This window comes from Spinacia oleracea, chromosome 5 (genome assembly GCF_020520425.1).
Source record: "Spinacia oleracea cultivar Varoflay chromosome 5, BTI_SOV_V1, whole genome shotgun sequence".
Lineage (NCBI taxonomy): Eukaryota > Viridiplantae > Streptophyta > Magnoliopsida > Caryophyllales > Amaranthaceae > Spinacia > Spinacia oleracea.
The window spans coordinates 34,979,857-34,998,597 of record NC_079491.1 but is presented as its reverse complement, the minus strand read 5'-3'; the positions used below and the strand labels follow the sequence as shown (position 1 = coordinate 34,998,597).

The 18,741-nt window shown below is 36.0% G+C and overlaps 2 protein-coding genes across 2 annotated transcripts; one reads left to right on the top strand and one right to left on the bottom strand.

Moving 5' to 3' along the window:
• The first annotated feature begins 639 nt into the window (after positions 1-639).
• On the top strand, positions 640-7,758 carry LOC110786945 (ABC transporter B family member 1). Its single transcript, XM_021991528.2, has 10 exons — positions 640-1,451; positions 1,536-1,590; positions 1,669-1,844; positions 1,930-2,130; positions 2,226-2,485; positions 2,572-2,888; positions 2,996-3,219; positions 4,631-5,004; positions 5,469-6,183; positions 6,276-7,758. The coding sequence occupies exons 1-10, from the start codon at positions 1,059-1,061 to the stop codon at positions 7,569-7,571; spliced, it is 4,011 nt and encodes a 1,336-aa protein (XP_021847220.2). The 5' UTR covers positions 640-1,058; the 3' UTR covers positions 7,572-7,758.
• A 5,927-nt stretch (positions 7,759-13,685) lies between these two features.
• On the bottom strand, positions 13,686-18,142 carry LOC110786946 (zinc finger protein bud20). Its single transcript, XM_021991529.2, has 2 exons — positions 17,731-18,142; positions 13,686-13,933 (listed from the first exon to the last, which is right to left on the bottom strand). The coding sequence occupies exons 1-2, from the start codon at positions 17,985-17,987 to the stop codon at positions 13,831-13,833; spliced, it is 360 nt and encodes a 119-aa protein (XP_021847221.1). The 5' UTR covers positions 17,988-18,142; the 3' UTR covers positions 13,686-13,830.
• Between the last annotated feature and the right edge of the window lie 599 nt (positions 18,143-18,741).

Here is an 18,741-nt window from a genome sequence, read left to right as displayed (position 1 = left end):
GCATAATTAGATTTATGGGCTTTGAGGAAGAAGGAAAGAGATTATGATTGAAGAAATTGATATGAGATTTAATGATAATTTAAGTTGCATGTTTCTAGTACGGAGTATTGCTTTTATTTCAGCTTCCTACCAAACACTTCTATTCTTTTAAGCTAAATTTAGTGATTAGCACCTAGACTTTTAAGGTGAATGAAAATAGCAGCAAAACAGAGCCTCAATAATTCATTTACCTCCTAGTTGGACTCGACTTTTAGAGTTTATGATCATAAAATGAAGCTTTTTAATTATAAAGTATAGCTATTTGATCATAAAATATGAATTGATAAACTCATAAGACGATCTTAATAAAAAGTTTATAATAATAAAATGAGGGAAGCAAGTTGGAGCAAAAAGATCAAAAAATATATCCGTCCAAGTGTTTAATTACCTACAGACCACAGTGTTTGATCAGTTTTTAAGGTTCCAAAATTCACACATTTGATAGTTCTCAGTTTCTCACTGACTTACCACAAAGTCTTACTCTACATGGGTCAAAATCTAATCCTCTTAGTTTTCACACAACAGTAATACTTGTCGGAGACTTTAAAATTAATTACAAAAACTCCAAACAGACAACATCCCACTCTTTCTCTCTCCTTCCATTTTCATTGGCTTTTTCATATGTCACTTTCTGTTTCATCTCCTTTTTTTTTTCTACACAAACAAGCAACCCAAACTAATCAATGAAATGAAATCAAAACACTCACTTTCTCTTTCCTCATTTTCACATGTTAATTCTTCTCCTTCTTACCACTACTAATTTAATCCATCTTCCTAACAAAGTAACAATGGTGGTAGTTTTTTCACAACCCCATTAATTATAAACCAACCCGAATCATAAAAAATTATAAACCCATCTCGAGGAGAGAGAATGATGAAGTGGGTGTGAGTTCTTTTTTTAATAATTTTTTTTAATCAATTTCTTAAAAATTCTCCCCCTGTTTTTTTTTTTTTCTTATAATTTCTCCTCTTCCTCTTGGCTTATAAAAGAAGGCAGAAATTGGGTTGTTAAGAAAATAATGTCACAAGAAGAATCAAAGGAAATAAACACAATTGAGCAATGGAGGTGGTCGGAAATGCATGGTCTTGAGCTTACTGGAGAAGCTAATACTGAAACTTCAAAGTCGACGATGGCGAACATGGAGGATACTGATAATAGTAATAACAGTAACAATAATGCGAAGAAAGAAGGATCATTGGAAAAGCCAAAGGAAGGTCCTCCAGCAGTTGCATTCAAAGAATTATTCAGATTTGCTGATAATTTAGATTGTATTTTAATGGGGATTGGCTCTCTTGGTGCTTTTGTTCATGGATGTGCTTTGCCTCTTTTCCTTCGATTCTTTGCTGATCTTGTTAACTCCTTTGGGTCTTACTCTAATAACCCTGATAAAATGATGCAAGAAGTTTTGAAGGTATTAATTAATTCCCTTTCTCTTACTCTTTATTTTCATTTTAATTAATATTCTCTAATTTTTTTTTTAATTTTTTTTTTGCAGTATGCATACTATTTTCTTGTTGTTGGAGCTGCAATTTGGGCATCTTCATGGGCAGGTGAATTTTGATGATTTATTTAGCTGGGAATTTTGATGATTTATTTAGCTGATTAATTAATTAATTAAAATTGAACAGAAATTGCGTGTTGGATGTGGACGGGAGAAAGACAAACAACAAAGATGAGGATTAAGTATTTGGAGGCAGCATTGAGTCAGGACATTCAGTACTTTGATACTCAAGTTAGAACTTCTGACATTGTTTTTGCAATTAACACTGATGCTGCACTTGTTCAAGATGCCATCAGTGAGAAGGTATAATTTTGAATTTAATTTTTGGGGTTAAATTTGTTGTTTAATTTTGAATAAAAATCTGAATGGGTTTTGATGAAATTTGCAGTTGGGTAGTTTCATTCATTATTTGGCAACATTTGTGACTGGTTTTGTGGTGGGATTCACTGCTGTGTGGCAATTAGCTCTTGTAACCCTTGCTGTTGTTCCACTAATTGCTGTTATTGGTGGGATTCATACTACTACATTAGCTAAGCTCACTAGCAAGAGTCAAGGAGCTATGTCTCAGGCCGGGAATATCGTCGAACAGGTAGAATTTCCGAATGTATTGTTATATTTTGTTCCTTTGAGCATGTTGTTTTGTTAATTTGTTAATTTGTTGATGTGGGTGTGTCTCATTTGCAGTCATTTGTTCAAATTCGGGTGGTTTTCGCGTTCGTTGGCGAATCAAAAGCTCTTCAGGCGTACTCGGCCGCATTGAAAACTGCCCAAAAGCTTGGGTACAAGAGTGGACTAGCAAAAGGTTTGGGATTGGGAGGAACCTATTTCGTTGTGTTTTGTTGTTATGCTCTTCTTCTTTGGTATGGAGGTTATCTTGTTAGGCACCACTTGACAAATGGAGGACTTGCCATTGCTACTATGTTTGCTGTCATGATTGGTGGAATGTAAGTTGCATATATATTTTTTTAATTTCATCAACTGTCTCATTTTACATTGTACAATACCGTACTAATTTGGTTAATCATATCAGAGGTTTGGGGCAATCAGCTCCAAGTATGAGTGCATTTGCCAAGGCAAAAGCGGCAGCTGCCAAGATTTTTATGGTAATTGATCATAAACCAAGTATTGACAGAATCAAGGAATCAGGGATTGAATTGGAATCAGTTACCGGGTTAATCGAGCTAAAAAATGTCGAATTCGCATATCCGTCTAGGCTGGATGTCAAAATTCTTAACAACTTCTCTCTAAGTGTACCTGCTGGGAAAACCATAGCTCTAGTTGGTAGTAGTGGATCTGGGAAAAGTACCGTGGTCTCTCTAATGGAGAGATTTTATGATCCCACTCAAGGTATAACTGTAAGATATTATTATTAATTTGTTAGTAATTATGAGGCATGGTTTTTGTTGGATAGTTTGAAATTATGCAAACAATTTGATGAAAATGTTTTGGTACAGGACAAGTTTGTCTAGATGGGCACGACATAAAAACATTAAAGCTTCGATGGCTAAGGCAGCAAATAGGGTTGGTGAGCCAAGAGCCTGCTTTGTTTGCTACCAGCATCAAAGAAAACATACTTCTAGGCAGACCAGATGCTACCATGCTTGAGGTTGAAGAAGCGGCTAGAGTTGCCAATGCCCATTCCTTTATTATTAAGCTTCCTGATGCCTTTGACACTCAGGTTAGATTATTCAAACTCATCTGTATAAGCACATATCATGCTTAACACTTAACAGTTCAAGAGTTAAATCTCAAACTCAGGAACATTGACCAGATATGGTTGTGGATTCGAGGATCTGACTTAGCTATAAATTCTATCTATTATTGGTCTGAATAATTGTGTCCAATATTCCTAAGTTTTGGTTAGGGTATTGGCTACAACAAAGACTCTGAGTAGGAAAAAACACAAACAGCTACGCAACTCGATATCTTAACAGTCTACTCTTACAGATTTACCTTTTTATCCGCCGTAAGGGATGAGAAAGATATAGTAACTGGAGTAATAAGTAAGGGTATTTCCACCATTCCGCCCGCTTGCCAGTGTTAGATATTTAACTGTTAGATTAACTACCGTTTAGTGTTTGACAGACCTTAAGCGGATAAAAGAGTGATACTAGTAGTGGTACACTACTCATATTATCTTTATGAGTAGCATTATTAGACGTGAGTTTTATCTTATGCAATTCAAATATCAAAATGGGATGATTGGTCAACAAACTTAACCTAATATTTCAAAAAAGTCAATGCACAAGAAGGTGTTTGGTCATGTATTAAAAGAAAGGGTAACATGTCCCAGTCAACAATGCATGTGCAGAAATTAATACCATACTCCTGTGAAACAAGGACCATTTGGACTAGAGCAATTTGTCAGTTACTATTATATTTCCCACTCACTGCTTTGTTTTCTTATCTCTGTCTTGATTTATTATTTAATTTAGTAATATTCTTTTCCTTGCCTTTCTTTATTTCTTTTTTCCTTTTTTTGGGGTAGCATTGTCAAAGAGAGAGACTTAAGCTAGTGCAATATAAAAATGGTGTTTTCATTACAAAGTTTCTTTTTTGGATTAGAAAACTCCCTCAATATGTGGGTCTCCGAAGACCGAAAACAGCCTCTTCAAAGCCTCATTAAATGAATATACTAAGATAGTTGATATCCTCCCATCTCAAATAGATGAAAGAATAATTAATATGGGTTGGGAATCAAGCAAGATTCCTTATTATATCGTGTTAAATACATTTTCAAAAATGCTATTTTGTTAGCAATTCGTGAAAAAATCACGTGTCCGTCGATGTAATGTAAAGTTCAGTTTGAATACGCAATATTTTTCCTGCGAAATGCATGTATAAAATTTTGTGCTACAGAGATCTATAGTTCTATGTATGCCTGAAGTTTGAAGTTACCTTGATAGTTGATACTATGACAAAACATGGACCAGAAGTAACTTCTGATGAGGAAGAGCAGCATTCTGCTTCCATATCATTGATTTTAATGTACATGTGTTTTCTTACCGTTAGGCTTTACGTGAAGTTATTCCAAAAACCGACAAAAAATTGATGAATAAAAAGTCTGATAAACATTGTGAAAATAATAGGTAGGTGAAAGAGGGTTGCAGCTCTCTGGAGGACAAAAACAAAGGATTGCTATTGCAAGGGCAATGCTTAAGAACCCGGCAATACTTCTTTTAGATGAAGCAACTAGTGCATTGGACTCCGAATCAGAGAAGCTCGTCCAAGAGGCCCTTGACCGGTTTATGATAGGCAGAACAACTCTTGTTATTGCCCACCGTCTCTCCACTATTCGCAAGGCTGATCTTGTGGCTGTACTTCAGCAAGGAAGTGTATCTGAGATTGGAACCCACGATGAGCTTATGGGCAAAGGAGAAACTAGTGTATATTCCAAGCTCATTCGCATGCAAGAAACTGCTCATGAAACAGCTATGCATAATGCCAGAAAGAGTAGTGCCAGGTACAGTCTTTTTACACTTCTCTAGGTCATTCAGCCTAGTCAAACTAGATGTTCCTGCTATTTATTGACATTAAGTAAGTGTATTTTGTTTTGAGGAAATCATGCATGTTAATTCTTAGGGGTCAAGTTACAAAATACTTGTCATTAAAACAAAACTGGGAGTAGGGAAGCTGGGGCTTGTTCAATAACACTGCCTTTAGCTTTGGTTTTAGAAAATTTAAAAACAGATAATGATCAACCTAATTAGTCATACCAATGTTAGTCATATTAATTTTATAGAACTGATAGCAAAAAACTAAAAGCTGCTTATTCCGGTTTCCGGAGACTTTCTCTGTTGTGAAAAGCTGAAAACTTGTAAATATAACTAACAAGCCGTAATTGAATCATTTATATGCTTGACTGCTTGAGTTTTTCCAACTGTCAAAAATGTTCAAATTTGAATAACCTTGTACTTTATCTTGCAGGCCTTCGAGTGCGAGAAATTCAGTAAGCTCGCCCATTATTGCACGGAACTCTTCGTATGGGCGGTCACCTTATTCTCGACGGCTCTCTGATTTCTCCACTTCTGATTTTAGTCTCTCTCTTGATGCCACCCATGCAAGTTATAGGGCTGAGAAGCTGGCATTCAAAGAGCAAGCCAATTCCTTTTGGCGTCTTGCTAAAATGAATGCTCCTGAATGGCCTTATGCATTGGTTGGTTCTGTTGGCTCCGTTATATGTGGTTCACTCAGTGCCTTCTTTGCTTATGTTCTCAGTGCTGTCCTTAGTGTCTACTATAACCCAGACCATGCTTTCATGATCAGAGAAATCGCCAAATATTGCTATCTACTCATTGGACTTTCATCCGCTGCCCTCATTTTTAACACGCTGCAGCATTTCTTCTGGGATGTGGTTGGTGAGAATCTAACAAAAAGGGTGAGAGAAAAAATGATGGCAGCTGTAATAAAGAATGAGATGGCATGGTTTGACCAGGAAGAAAATGAGAGTGCCCGAGTTGCTGCTAGGCTTGCTCTTGATGCCAATAATGTACGATCGGCTATTGGAGATAGGATTTCTGTTATAATGCAGAACTCTGCTCTTATGCTTGTTGCTTGTACTGCCGGGTTTGTTTTGCAGTGGCGTCTTGCTCTTGTACTTATAGCTGTGTTCCCAGTTGTTGTTGCTGCTACTGTTCTGCAGGTTTGTGCAACCATGAAATATAGCAGCAACTTGTTATCAGCTCATTTGATTTGTTTATTTTTTCTAATGGTATTTAGTATTTTTGTTAACAGAAAATGTTTCTGAAAGGTTTCTCTGGAGACCTGGAAGCTGCTCATGCAAAGGCTACACAGTTGGCAGGAGAAGCGGTGTCAAATGTGAGAACTGTAGCTGCCTTCAACTCAGAATCAAAAATTGTTGGGCTTTTCAGTAGGAATCTTGAAACTCCTTTACGACGTTGCTTCTGGAAGGGGCAGATTGCAGGTAGTGGATACGGAATAGCTCAGTTTGCTCTTTATGCTTCATACGCTCTTGGTCTTTGGTATGCTTGTTGGCTTGTGAAGCATGGAATCTCTGATTTCTCAAAGACAATTCGGGTTTTCATGGTTCTTATGGTATCTGCTAATGGTGCTGCTGAGACCTTAACCTTGGCACCTGATTTCATCAAGGGAGGCCGTGCAATGAAGTCAGTGTTTGAGCTTCTTGATCGAAAAACTGAGATTGAACCCGATGAACAAGATACTACACCAGTTCCTGAACGCCTTCGTGGGGAGGTAGAACTGAAGCATATTGATTTCTCGTATCCCACACGTCCTGATATATCCGTGTTCCAAGACCTCAACTTGCGGGCACGAGCAGGGAAGATCCTTGCCTTGGTGGGTCCCAGTGGATGTGGTAAGAGTTCTGTCATTTCCCTTGTCCTTCGATTCTATGACCCATCGTCTGGTAGAGTCACGATTGATGGTAAGGACATCAGAAAGTACAACCTCAAGTCGTTAAGACAGCACATAGCATTAGTCCCTCAAGAACCATGTCTGTTTGCTACCACCATTTACGATAACATTAAGTATGGAAACGAGAAGGCAACTGAAACAGAGATTATAGAAGCAGCAACCCTAGCAAATGCTCACAAGTTCATATCATCCATGCCTGAGGGATACAAGACACAAGTAGGAGAAAGGGGAGTTCAAATGTCAGGGGGACAAAAGCAGAGGATTGCACTTGCTAGAGCTTTTGTAAAGAAGGCAGAGATAATGTTATTAGATGAAGCAACCAGTGCACTTGATGCAGAGTCTGAAAGGTCTGTTCAGGAAGCGTTGGACCGTGCTTGCGCAGGAAAGACTACGATTGTGGTGGCCCACAGGCTATCAACCATTAGAAATGCTCATGTCATTGCTGTTATCGATGAAGGGAAAGTAGCAGAACAAGGATCGCATTCACATCTATTAAAGAACTATCCTGATGGCTGTTATGCCCGAATGATACAGTTGCAAAGATTCTCACACGCTCAACCCATCGGGGGGATGACTTCAGGTTCAGGATCAACCTCTTCCACTCGCGCAACAGAGGACCAAGGGAAAGAAAATTGATCGCCATTAAAGGAGGGAGGATTTCCAAATTTAGTATAAACATAGATAGAGGGAAAACAAGTATATCCATCCCTTCTCATCAGTTTCGAATTCTTGATTTTTGCTGTCATATAATAGAGCATATTGTGTATGTCTTATCTGGTTTAGATTAAATTATAATTATGAAATATAGCGTTTTTATCCAAAAGGTTCTCATTTAGATCCAACTTCTTAGCTATTGCACATTTGCACATTCGCACATTCCTACAAGGGGTCATTTTCTATATATGTACAACCCTGGTTACCTTGTGTATGGTGCATATGTACATTACCTTGTGAGCAAACAATACATGTCTTGATTTTATCTTGTAAGGCATAACTGATTGTACAGTGAATATCCTCTTTCAGAAGGTACCACTTCGCTCCAACTTGGACACAATGTTTTGAATGGTTGTACGGTCAGTGGCGTATCCAGGATTTTGAAACAGGGTAGACACTTTTAAATGGAAAAAAAAACTACAATTTTTTTAAAAAAAGATACAATGAAAATGACGATTTGCGGAGTATTAATTATAATTTCACCGTTCACCGTTATTTTATAAATTCTAAGATTTTAAAGATTATACAAGATAAATATGTATACGCAGTACTCCGTGTTATATAAGCAAATAACAACAAAACTTTAAAAATATACGAAGTAGAAATTAAAAATCAGTTGAGAATATGACGTGCCACCCGAAAAAAAAAATTGAAATTTTAAATACTTGGCGATCTAAACATGAGGTTTATATTTTTAATCTGCAACAAACTACCATAAAGGCAAGATGCTAGATTGATTAGTGAGGAAATCTAGTTAAGATTGTCACCTTTGGTCATGGGTTCGACTACTACATTCAACAAATTTGTGTTTTTTTTTTCTTTTTTTAAATACCCAGTCTATTAAAATAATTTTTCCGTAAAAAAATTGGGTAGACAAATGTCTACCCAATTTACAATGTACATCCGCCACTGTGTACGGTGAAAATTCTCTTCTAAAATACCACTTCTCGCCGACCTAGACACAATGTGTTAAACTCAGAGAAGACTAGGAGAAAACGGCTTAGCCTTTCGTATATTCATATTCATGTATATATAATACACTGTTACACAACCCTAACACCACATAAACTCCTAAAACATAAACCTATTAATAATAGGAAACTTTACCTAACACTAGGAATTGTATATACATTATAATTCCTAATACTCCCCCTCAAGTTGGAGCATGTAGACATGAATGTCCAATTTGCGCATAATAAACCCAAAATATTGCCTTACAAGCGCTTTGATTAAAATGTCCGCTAACTGATTACCTGTAGGAATATAAGATGTAGACAATTACCCTTCAAAATTTCATCTCGGACAAAATGACAGTCGACCTTAATATGTACGTTTAGTATGATCATGAAACACTGGATTCTTAGAAATATGTAGGGCTGACTCACTATCACAGAATAATCTCATAGGCTTGGAATGCATGACACCAAGGGAGGACAATAACGACTTCAACCATTTCAACTCACGAGTGGCTATGGCCATAGAACGATATTATGCTTCAGCAGACGAACGAGACACAGTAGGTTGTTTCTTTGTTTTTCATGACACAGGAGAACGCCCCAAAGATACCAAATAACCTGTCAACGAACGTCAAGTCAATAGACAAGCCGCCCAATCACTATCACAAAATGCCATCAAACTCATGTCTGACATAGGACGTAACGAAATTCCTTGCCCCGGACTACCCTTCAGGTATCGTAGGACACGAAGGGCGGCATTCCAATGCGAGACTTGCGGACAACTCAGAAATTGAGCAAGAACATGTACATAATAATTTAACTCGGGACGAGTAACTGATAGATACACCAGACGCCCAACTAACCGACGATACTGGGTCCAGATGCTCAAAAGGATCACCAGACGCATGAGCAAGACGATGATTTTGCTCCATAGGTGTATCAATGGGTTTACAACCCAAAATATCCAGAAAGTACTTACGTTGACATAAAAAATTACCTTTAGGACTACGAGCAACTTCAATGCCCAAAAAATATTTTAACACACGAAGATCTTTCATATAAAAACACATGCTCAAATAAGCTTTAAAACGCACAATCAAATCATTAGATGAGCCTGCATTAACCAGATCGTCAACATAAACAAGCACATGCAAAGAAGCACCTTCTTGGACATAACTAAACAAGGAGTAGTCTGCGTATGACGATTTAAAACCAAATGCCCTCAAAGCACTTGATAACTTTGCAAACCACTGTATCGGAGCCTGTTTTAAGCCATATAGTGACTTACGCAACCTGCATACTTTACCAGGAGTAGGAGTACTATATCCTGGTGGAAAGTGCATATATACCTCTTCCTCTAAATCTCCATGTAGAAATGCATTGTGAACATCCATCTGTTGTAACTCCCAATTCGTAGTCACCGCGACGACCAGAAATAAACGAACCGTTCCCATTTTTGCCACAGGCGCAAAAGTCTCATTATAATCAACATCTTCAACCTGCCTATTGCCGTAGACAACTAAGCGACCTTTAAGCCGCTCAACTTTAGACTTGTCGATTTATTTAATTTTATACACCACCACTGCCGATAGCCTTTTTACCTGGAGAAAGATCTTCCACGGTCCACATACCACTACGTTCAAGAGCATCAATCTCCTACGTTCAAGAAAATGGTTTAGCCGTTCGTATATTCATATTAATGTATACATAATACATTATTACACAACCCTAACACCACAAAAACTCCTAAAACATAAACCTATTAATAATAGAAAACTTTACATAACACTAGAAATTGTATATACATTAGAATTCCTAATACAATGTTCTGGTACAAAACGAACACCGATTTCGAGGAGTAATTGGCTATTGAATTGACATAATTATGTGTAAGCAGAAAAGAAATATTCAATTTTCTTTGAGAGGATGGGAAGAGGCAGAGAGGGGACTAAAGGTAGATAAAATCGAAATCAGTTTCGGTCAAATTATGTCAAAGTCAAATTTTGGGCACGTAATATTTTTTTTTGTGTACCACCCGATTTATCCTTAAGGCTAATTCGAATTTGGGGCTAGTTTTGAGTGGATAGGTTTCATTCCTCTCCCAATTGTTATTGCGGGGATCGAACACGGGTCCTCCCTACCAAGTTCAGCCTCAATCACCACTAAACCACGTAATATTGAATATATGTTAGAAGCGTATTCGTGTATTTTAATTGAATAATTAGGTACGAGTCAGGGTTACATAGTATAAAGTAAATTATAAAAGTTTTTAATACCTTCTAGATTCCCATCACACAAGTTAATCCAATTGCTAGAGTTCCATTATACAAGTAGAAGAATTAATGAGGGATTTATTATGGGCATGGAAATAATTAAGGTGACAGAGCATGCGGGGAAGATGTAGAGTGATGTAAACGGGGGAGCAGAATAATTTAGTTTTGGTTTCATTGTGGTGGTTGCACGTTCATAAATCTCACACTTGAAAAAGTAGAAAGTGAACACTAAGAAATGACATATTACTAACTTGAAAAGTAATTAAAAATAATAGTGTTATTTGGGTTAAAAAACAATAAAAAAAGTCAATAAGGTAGGAGTAATAGTTAAGAGTTAAGACTAAATACTTGTGTACGATATGCCGTAAGTTTGAGTCCCTCTTTGTCCGTTTATAATTTGTACTCCCTCCTTATTTATTTAAGAGATACACTTGGTCGGGTACGGGTATTAAGAAAAAGAATTGAATGAAATAAAGTCATAAAACAAGTGGGGTTGAGTAGATATTTTAATAAGAAAAATAAGTGGGGACCATGTCATTTTAGGGAGTGGGGGTGGGGTGTAGATATATTATTTAATTAGATGGTGGGGTTGATAAGTGACCAAAAATAGCAAGTGTGTCTCTTAAATAAATACGACCGGAAAAGGCAAGTGTATCCCTTAAATAAATACAGAGGGAGTATACCGTGTAGCTTAATAGCAGAAAATATACATGAAAAGGAGAAGGATTTTTATTTTAAAAAAAAAATTATAATATATAAAAGGAGAGATTTAAATGGAGAAAATGACAGTGAAATTATTCTGCTCGTTAAAGCATGCATATGTTAATGCTTTATTAGGGTGTGAGTGGTCCCAAATGACCCCCTTGAATTATGAGGATGATAGTGAATGTCAGTAAAATCAACCATGTTTTCCTCTATTCATTGTCCATTGATTTAATGGGTGATTGTGCGTTTGCCCATACTAAATCTCTATCATACATTCGCGTGTATCTTTAAATAGTTATATTTGAATTAAATGGATAAATTATTAATAAATGATGTATCATCAACGTAAATTTGCCAGAGTGTATACAAGAAATTGTATCGTACTTTTAATTCTTATCTATTTTTCTTTTTTAGGGTGGGTCATTCATCGATTATCACCACAAAATTAAGGGACAATAGGCCCATTAATCTTGGTGTATGTTTATTCATTTCAATGACATTATATTTGGAGTGCGCTCTATTCAACTTATTTGACCTTAACTTAACTGAACTTATACAAACTTATTAATAATAATAATAATAATCACAATAATAATAATAATAATAATAATAATAATAATAATAATAATAATAATAATAATAATAATAATAATAACAATAACAAATAATACAAGTACATCTTAATAAATATTAAAAATAATACATAATACATAATAATAATAATAATAATAATAATTTTAATATTATTAATAAATACGTAGTACATCCTCTATTCTTTTTTAAATGACACAATTATTTAGGCACGTTTGCCAATGAATGATTTCAAACATTAATATCTTCCATTATGGAAGAAAAAATTAAAAAAATTTGATATATAAAAAGTATTTATTGAAACGAATCTAATAAGATCCCACACAACTATGTTTTTTCTTATATATAAATCAGAAAAGTAAGCCAAAAGCGCTTATGTGAATGGTGTCAAAAATCCAATTATGTAATGTAAATAAATAGAAGAAATACATAATAATAATAAAATACTAATTATAATAATAAAATATTCATAATAAATAATTAATAATTCTTAATTAATACTTCATAATTAATAATTAATGATTAATAATCACCTATTTGTGTATATCTTCTTGATCAGAAGAAGAAGAGGCGTCAGGTACCTCTCACGTTAAATCTGTTACATTTTGTTAAATCCCCAAGCCTCAACCAGAACCACATTCATTCCTTTTGCGTCCCCACACCCATGAAGTTTGTGGGTAGCTTTTTCGTTTTATTTTGGTAAATAAATACTAATGCACGCAAATATTCTTTTATTTTATTTTTGTTTAGGTTGACAACAGGCTTAAATTCTGATAAATATATTAGGGTTTACTAACAGTATCCCATTTTTGTATAGAACTGCGGCTGATTTATGGATACAAGTTCAAGAATCATATGCAAACCTTGTGAATCTCAAAATAAAATAAAAATATGCATACCTTTATGAAAGACATTATTAACATAACCCATTCAAAAGTATGATACGAGAGTCGAACCTAATGTCTCATTGTCAAATATGAACTTGAGCTGAATAAACCTGGAGCAAACAGCACAATTCTTTTACCTCGTTAACAAACATTTCCCACTAATCCCTTGGGTTATCTAAACCATAAAGGCTAATTAATAGCTTAACCTCCTATATTAGGAATTGAAATTCATATACGGCCCGTTTGATAGTCAGTAATAAATGATGGGAACGAGAATAAATCAAAGTTATTTGACAAGAAAAAAAACATCATGACGCCCGTGATAATGAAATCGTCACTCAAACTTGGTGTTTTTCTCACAAAATTTGCATTTCCACCTGATACCACTCCCCAATTGGTAATGGAAATTTATAAAGAAAAGATATAATTTTATGTGAATTACCATTCCAAGGGAATGGATATAGATTTTCTAAACTTTCAAATGGTGATATAGATAGTTCAGCAAGAGTGAAAGCTAAACTTTCAAATGGTGATAATCCTGCTGCCTCCTTTCTCCCCAAAAAATGGACCACTGAAGCCTGCAAAAGGAGCTTTTGAACACAATATACAGTAGATTGCACAGACTAAAGGACCCAACAAGAAGTTTTTAATAAAGCCTGGAAGTATTCTTACTAAAACAACTTTTTCTAATGATTCTCTGATCTTGCTACATATTTCAACAAAAATATATACTAAAGTATCATTCAAGGGAAAAAGAACATTGCAAAATTCACATGGACATCAACTTTGGACCATTATCAGGCATGCCCATGCCAGCAGCTAGTTCAGCATCAAGTTGGTTGTGCGGTGCAGGTCCTAACATAATCTTCAAACTGCTCAAACAAAAATAATATCAAGTAAATATCAACAACTTCTGTTGCGTTCAGGAAATTAGAACATCGAAAAATAAATGAAAAGGTATCCATGTTACACATGAATTTCTATTGTCCTCTAAAAATCTACAGAAAAGCTACAAAATTTGTGTCACAAAATTATCTAATGGGACGGATAAGCCAAGAAAATTTTGGCTTTACTATCATCCGGGGAAAAAAAAAAAAATTGGTAGTATTGTGACACAATGTCAATCTATTGTCCTCCAAAAAGCTTTAAGACTCTACGCGCCCCCAATCCCCATCATGCTACATATATAATGGTAGATCATCCATTCATGCTGCATATCTAATGACTGATCATACAATCACGTGACTGATCAATATTGCCTTGAGAAGTTCTGTAAGATTTGCCACGTTGTCAATGATGTTTCCCAAGAAAGACCATTGTTTAGATGATTGCCCACAAACCTTTAGGTTAGATTGCTACTTCTTAATATTCCATCCGTTAAACAAAGAAAATTACTTTATTCTACCATACCAATCAACTCAAAACCTAAATAAGAATCTCAATTTAGTTTCCAAAGAAATTGGAACTCCAAACCTCTAGTACGCAACTAGAAACTACTCAGAAATTCATCTTTCCCTCTTAAGTATAACAGCCTTCAGCTGCTCATATCACAAACTCCTGTCAGAAGAAACCTGGAGGAAAATCTAGGACACAATTGAACTAGAGCCTTAGGTGGTGGAAAGACTCAACCTAATCTCACTTGATTAGGCAGCTCTACAGTCAACTTAAACTCAGATTTCTCCAACTCTGATATCCCAATGCTATTATCATTTACATTCCTCAATAAGCCCCCCATAATGGAAATGTTTACTCTTGATTTCTCACTGTATAAACTAAATAGGCTAGATCTTCACGAATATTACACAAATGAAAATTCAATTTCTCCCATCTCCCTCTAGTGGGTTAAAATCCTTGAAGTTTTATATTTTCTCTTCATCGTTGAGGGATTTGCAATCAATAGAAGGATCTTCTCGCACCCAATCCCCACACTTCTGTTACATTCGGGGACAGGGGCAAATGCTGTGTATCATAAAGATAATAGACAACAAGAACTAATATATTTCCAAGTCTGGCATTTTTCTTACAGAAGTTCCCACTTCACACAATAAAGTTTCACCAAATTGACCATGGAATGAAAAATAATCATAAGCCATCACTCCACAATACTCACGAGTCACCAGCCGCATGAGAAGGAAATGGATCAGGAATACCAAAATGGAACAAAATTCCTACAAGGGGAAAGTTCTGTCTATGAAGATCTTCCACCAAGTCTCAAACACAATCACATACAGTCTTTAATTGTTTCTATCAAATCCTATGCAATCAACGAAAAATGTTTATCGACCAATGAGGTTGTGGCCTAGTTCGAGTTCGAACCCCCACCCCAATTTGTAACTTATTTCCCTATTGGCTCATTTGCACCAGAAAATAAAAACACAAAAACAATAACTGTTATCACCTTGGGAAAAATAATCTTATCAATATATATTCTGTATAGAATCCAACTCTAACTGATAAATTACTCTCAATTTATGTAACCAAACATATTGTAAATTCTATGATTAGCACCAATACACCTCTAGAACTCTCCTCATTCAATCAAAATAGTTTTACAAAAAACAGGCTCTATTATATTTTCTCCAATGGTATTCGTCAAATTATAGTTTTCAACTACTTTGACCTATACTAAATGATTTGAATGACCACAATGGCCACTGACGACAATGGTTAACTACATCACTTGATGAAAGGATACTAATTTTGATTGGTCAAACCTCATTTTAGCAGTTCTGATAATTGGTTTCCAAATTTCCAATGGCGCACATTTCCAGCAAAAACAATGTCTTAAGTTTCCTCAACAAACGACACTCCAAAACACATGATTACGCTTATGAAAAATATCATGCTTCACTTGTCACAATAAAGAGCATCGAAGTTTTACACAGGCATCAAGCATAATTATCGAAGGATTTCAGATAACAAACATTAAAAAAGAGACTAGCTTAAAGCAACTAACTGATCAACTCAAATTAGTATTGCTGGAAGACTATTCTGTTGTCTTGTTTTCCATCTAGACAAGAAATTAGAATTTATATCTTGTATTTCTTAGCATATTTATCATGAACAGTAAATACTTTGATCAATTACAACATCGCCTCACAATCCCCCTCTTCTGTTGGGCATATTAGTCTATTCTTAAACAAATTTCTGTTTATACTTTATTTTGAAGTTAAGACAACTCAAGACTCTTTAAAAACTTGTAATGAGCCAAAACTGGCATCCATCAAGACAAAGATTGAAATTCTTAAAACGTACACCGGATCAGTGATAAGTGCAGCCCTAGTCAGCAGTACTTCCTTGAAAACACTAAAAGATACTCTCGCGAAAGAAATTAGCTGCAAAACACTACGCTAATTCCAAGTTTAAGAAAGTGAGAAGTAGGTAGGACATTAAAATGCTAATCCAGCTCAGTGCAACAGTTACACCCCAACTGCCTAATCAGTCCCATCATCTGCTAATCCTTTCCTTGCACCAATTGTTCATCACCCAGCAGCAAACTAAAACACACAACTGCACATTCACCTTCAAGTAAAACTAAATTAGTACCCCATTCCTTTTCGAAACCCAAGATTATATATGCACACTCAAGTACTGAATATAAAAGGGGCATCAAAATGCCTGCAGCTCTGCTCAACAGATGCACCCGAACTGCATAATCAGGCTCATCATAATCCCTCCTACTCACCAGCTTCACCAATCACCACTGCCCAAACTCGATGGAAATGCAATATTCTTCCATTAGGCAAACTTATAGCATTCTCAAAAAGAATCCCCTCTTATGCTAAATTTTAGCCAACACAAGAGTCATTACAAACTCTCAGTAAGCTAAAACTGAGATCCATCAGGACAAAGATTAAAATACTATAATCCTACGTCGAGTCAGTGAGAAGCAGATCTTACTAAACAAGATTTTCTCGAAAATCATACATTGGACATAAAATATATTCTCTCAAGGGCTCCAAACATTGATATTGATAGGCTTGCTCCAAGTTCCAGAAAAAACCAAGTAGGACATCAAAACACCTATTCCAAATCGGTCCAACAGTTACACCCCAACTGCCTAATCAGTCTCACCATGTACTAATATGTCCCTAACACCGAAACATCATAACTAAGCAGTAAACTAAAATATTTGACTTAACTTTCGACTCAAATAAACCCAACTTAGAAGCTCTTTCTTTTCACACCCAATTCGAGGCGCTCACCCCAAGTTCTGCAAACATAAGGGGAAGCAAGCGGGGCATGAAAAAGGCTGCAGCTCTGCCAACTTAGAAGCTCTTTCTTTTCACACCCAATTCGAGGCGCTCACCCCAAGTTCTGCCAACTGTTTAATCTTAACTTCTTAAGCCGTCATGTAAGCTTTTAAGTAAGACTCCCCTATTTCTCTTACATTCTAAAATGCCAATCAACTTCACAGTAGTCATGTTCAAAAGATTCACAACAAATAAAAGCTTAGTTTCTAACACCCACAATTTCACAACTCTAAATTATCATCCCAACAATAACTAATGCACAATTTCATAAAAACATATCAAAAAATCAACCCCTTTTCGCAGAAAAACAAACTACCCACAATCTATTTTCCAAAAAAATCATAAAATAAAGCAACAAAACAAATACTGAGAAACAAAAAATCAACATAAAAACTAAGAAAGTGAGGAATACAGACCGCTTCTTATGGCGCTTTGACTTGAAGTGCAAATCCCTAACAGCAACATTGGAGAAGTAACGGTCACAATGAAGGCAGTAATACTGACCCATTCCAGGTAAATCTTCATCAAGCGGCAATGGTTTTCGATCTTCATCGGTTTTCCGGAGATCATCATAGACGATATCGTCGCCTTTAACTTCGAATTTGGAACGCCGATGAGTTTTGTGCGAGTATCTTCTCTTACTCACCTTTCTGTGCGGACACTTTCCTCCCATTGTTGCCCCTCTTTCTCTCTCCTCGAGAATAACGAGCAAATTTCCTTCTTGTTGGTGCTGGAAATTTGCGACAATGGCGGTTTTTGAGTGACTTTGTTGGGTGAGAGAAAACCCTAGAATTTCGAGGGTTTACCCAAAGAGGGGTGGGAGATCAATTGAGTTTGGATAAATAAAAAATCACAGGTGCGGAACTGTGGACAGTGGAGGTAGGCTATTAGAGGTAGCCCGAAATGTGGCCCAATATGAAATCACGACTGTGGCCCGAAATGTGGCCCATTGAAATTATGGCAAGGCCCATCTGGAAATCGTGCTCAAAGTTGGAGCATCAATCTCTTATTTTTTCACTCTTAGTCTCTCTCTTCAACTGCCTCATCACCGATTTTGTTAAGAGCTAGCTATCAAATATCCCAATAAAAGCACTAACTCTTATACACTAACTCTATATTCAAGTTCTATAATCAAATTCAAGTTTCATTTCAAATTCTATATTCAAAATCAATGATGCTTCAAGATGAGCAACTCATCTTAAGTTAAGATTTCTAGAGAATTGAACCCGTGTCGGGCACACTTATTATTAAGAATTTGCTTGGCGTTCGGATTTCAAATACAATAGTACAATTTCAATGTCATCATTTCAATATCTCACTTTCAATATCGTCATTTCAATACCACACTTTCAATATCGCGCTTTCAATACCGCACTATCAATACCGCACTTTCAATATCGCAATTTCAATAGCGCACCCTTTACTCG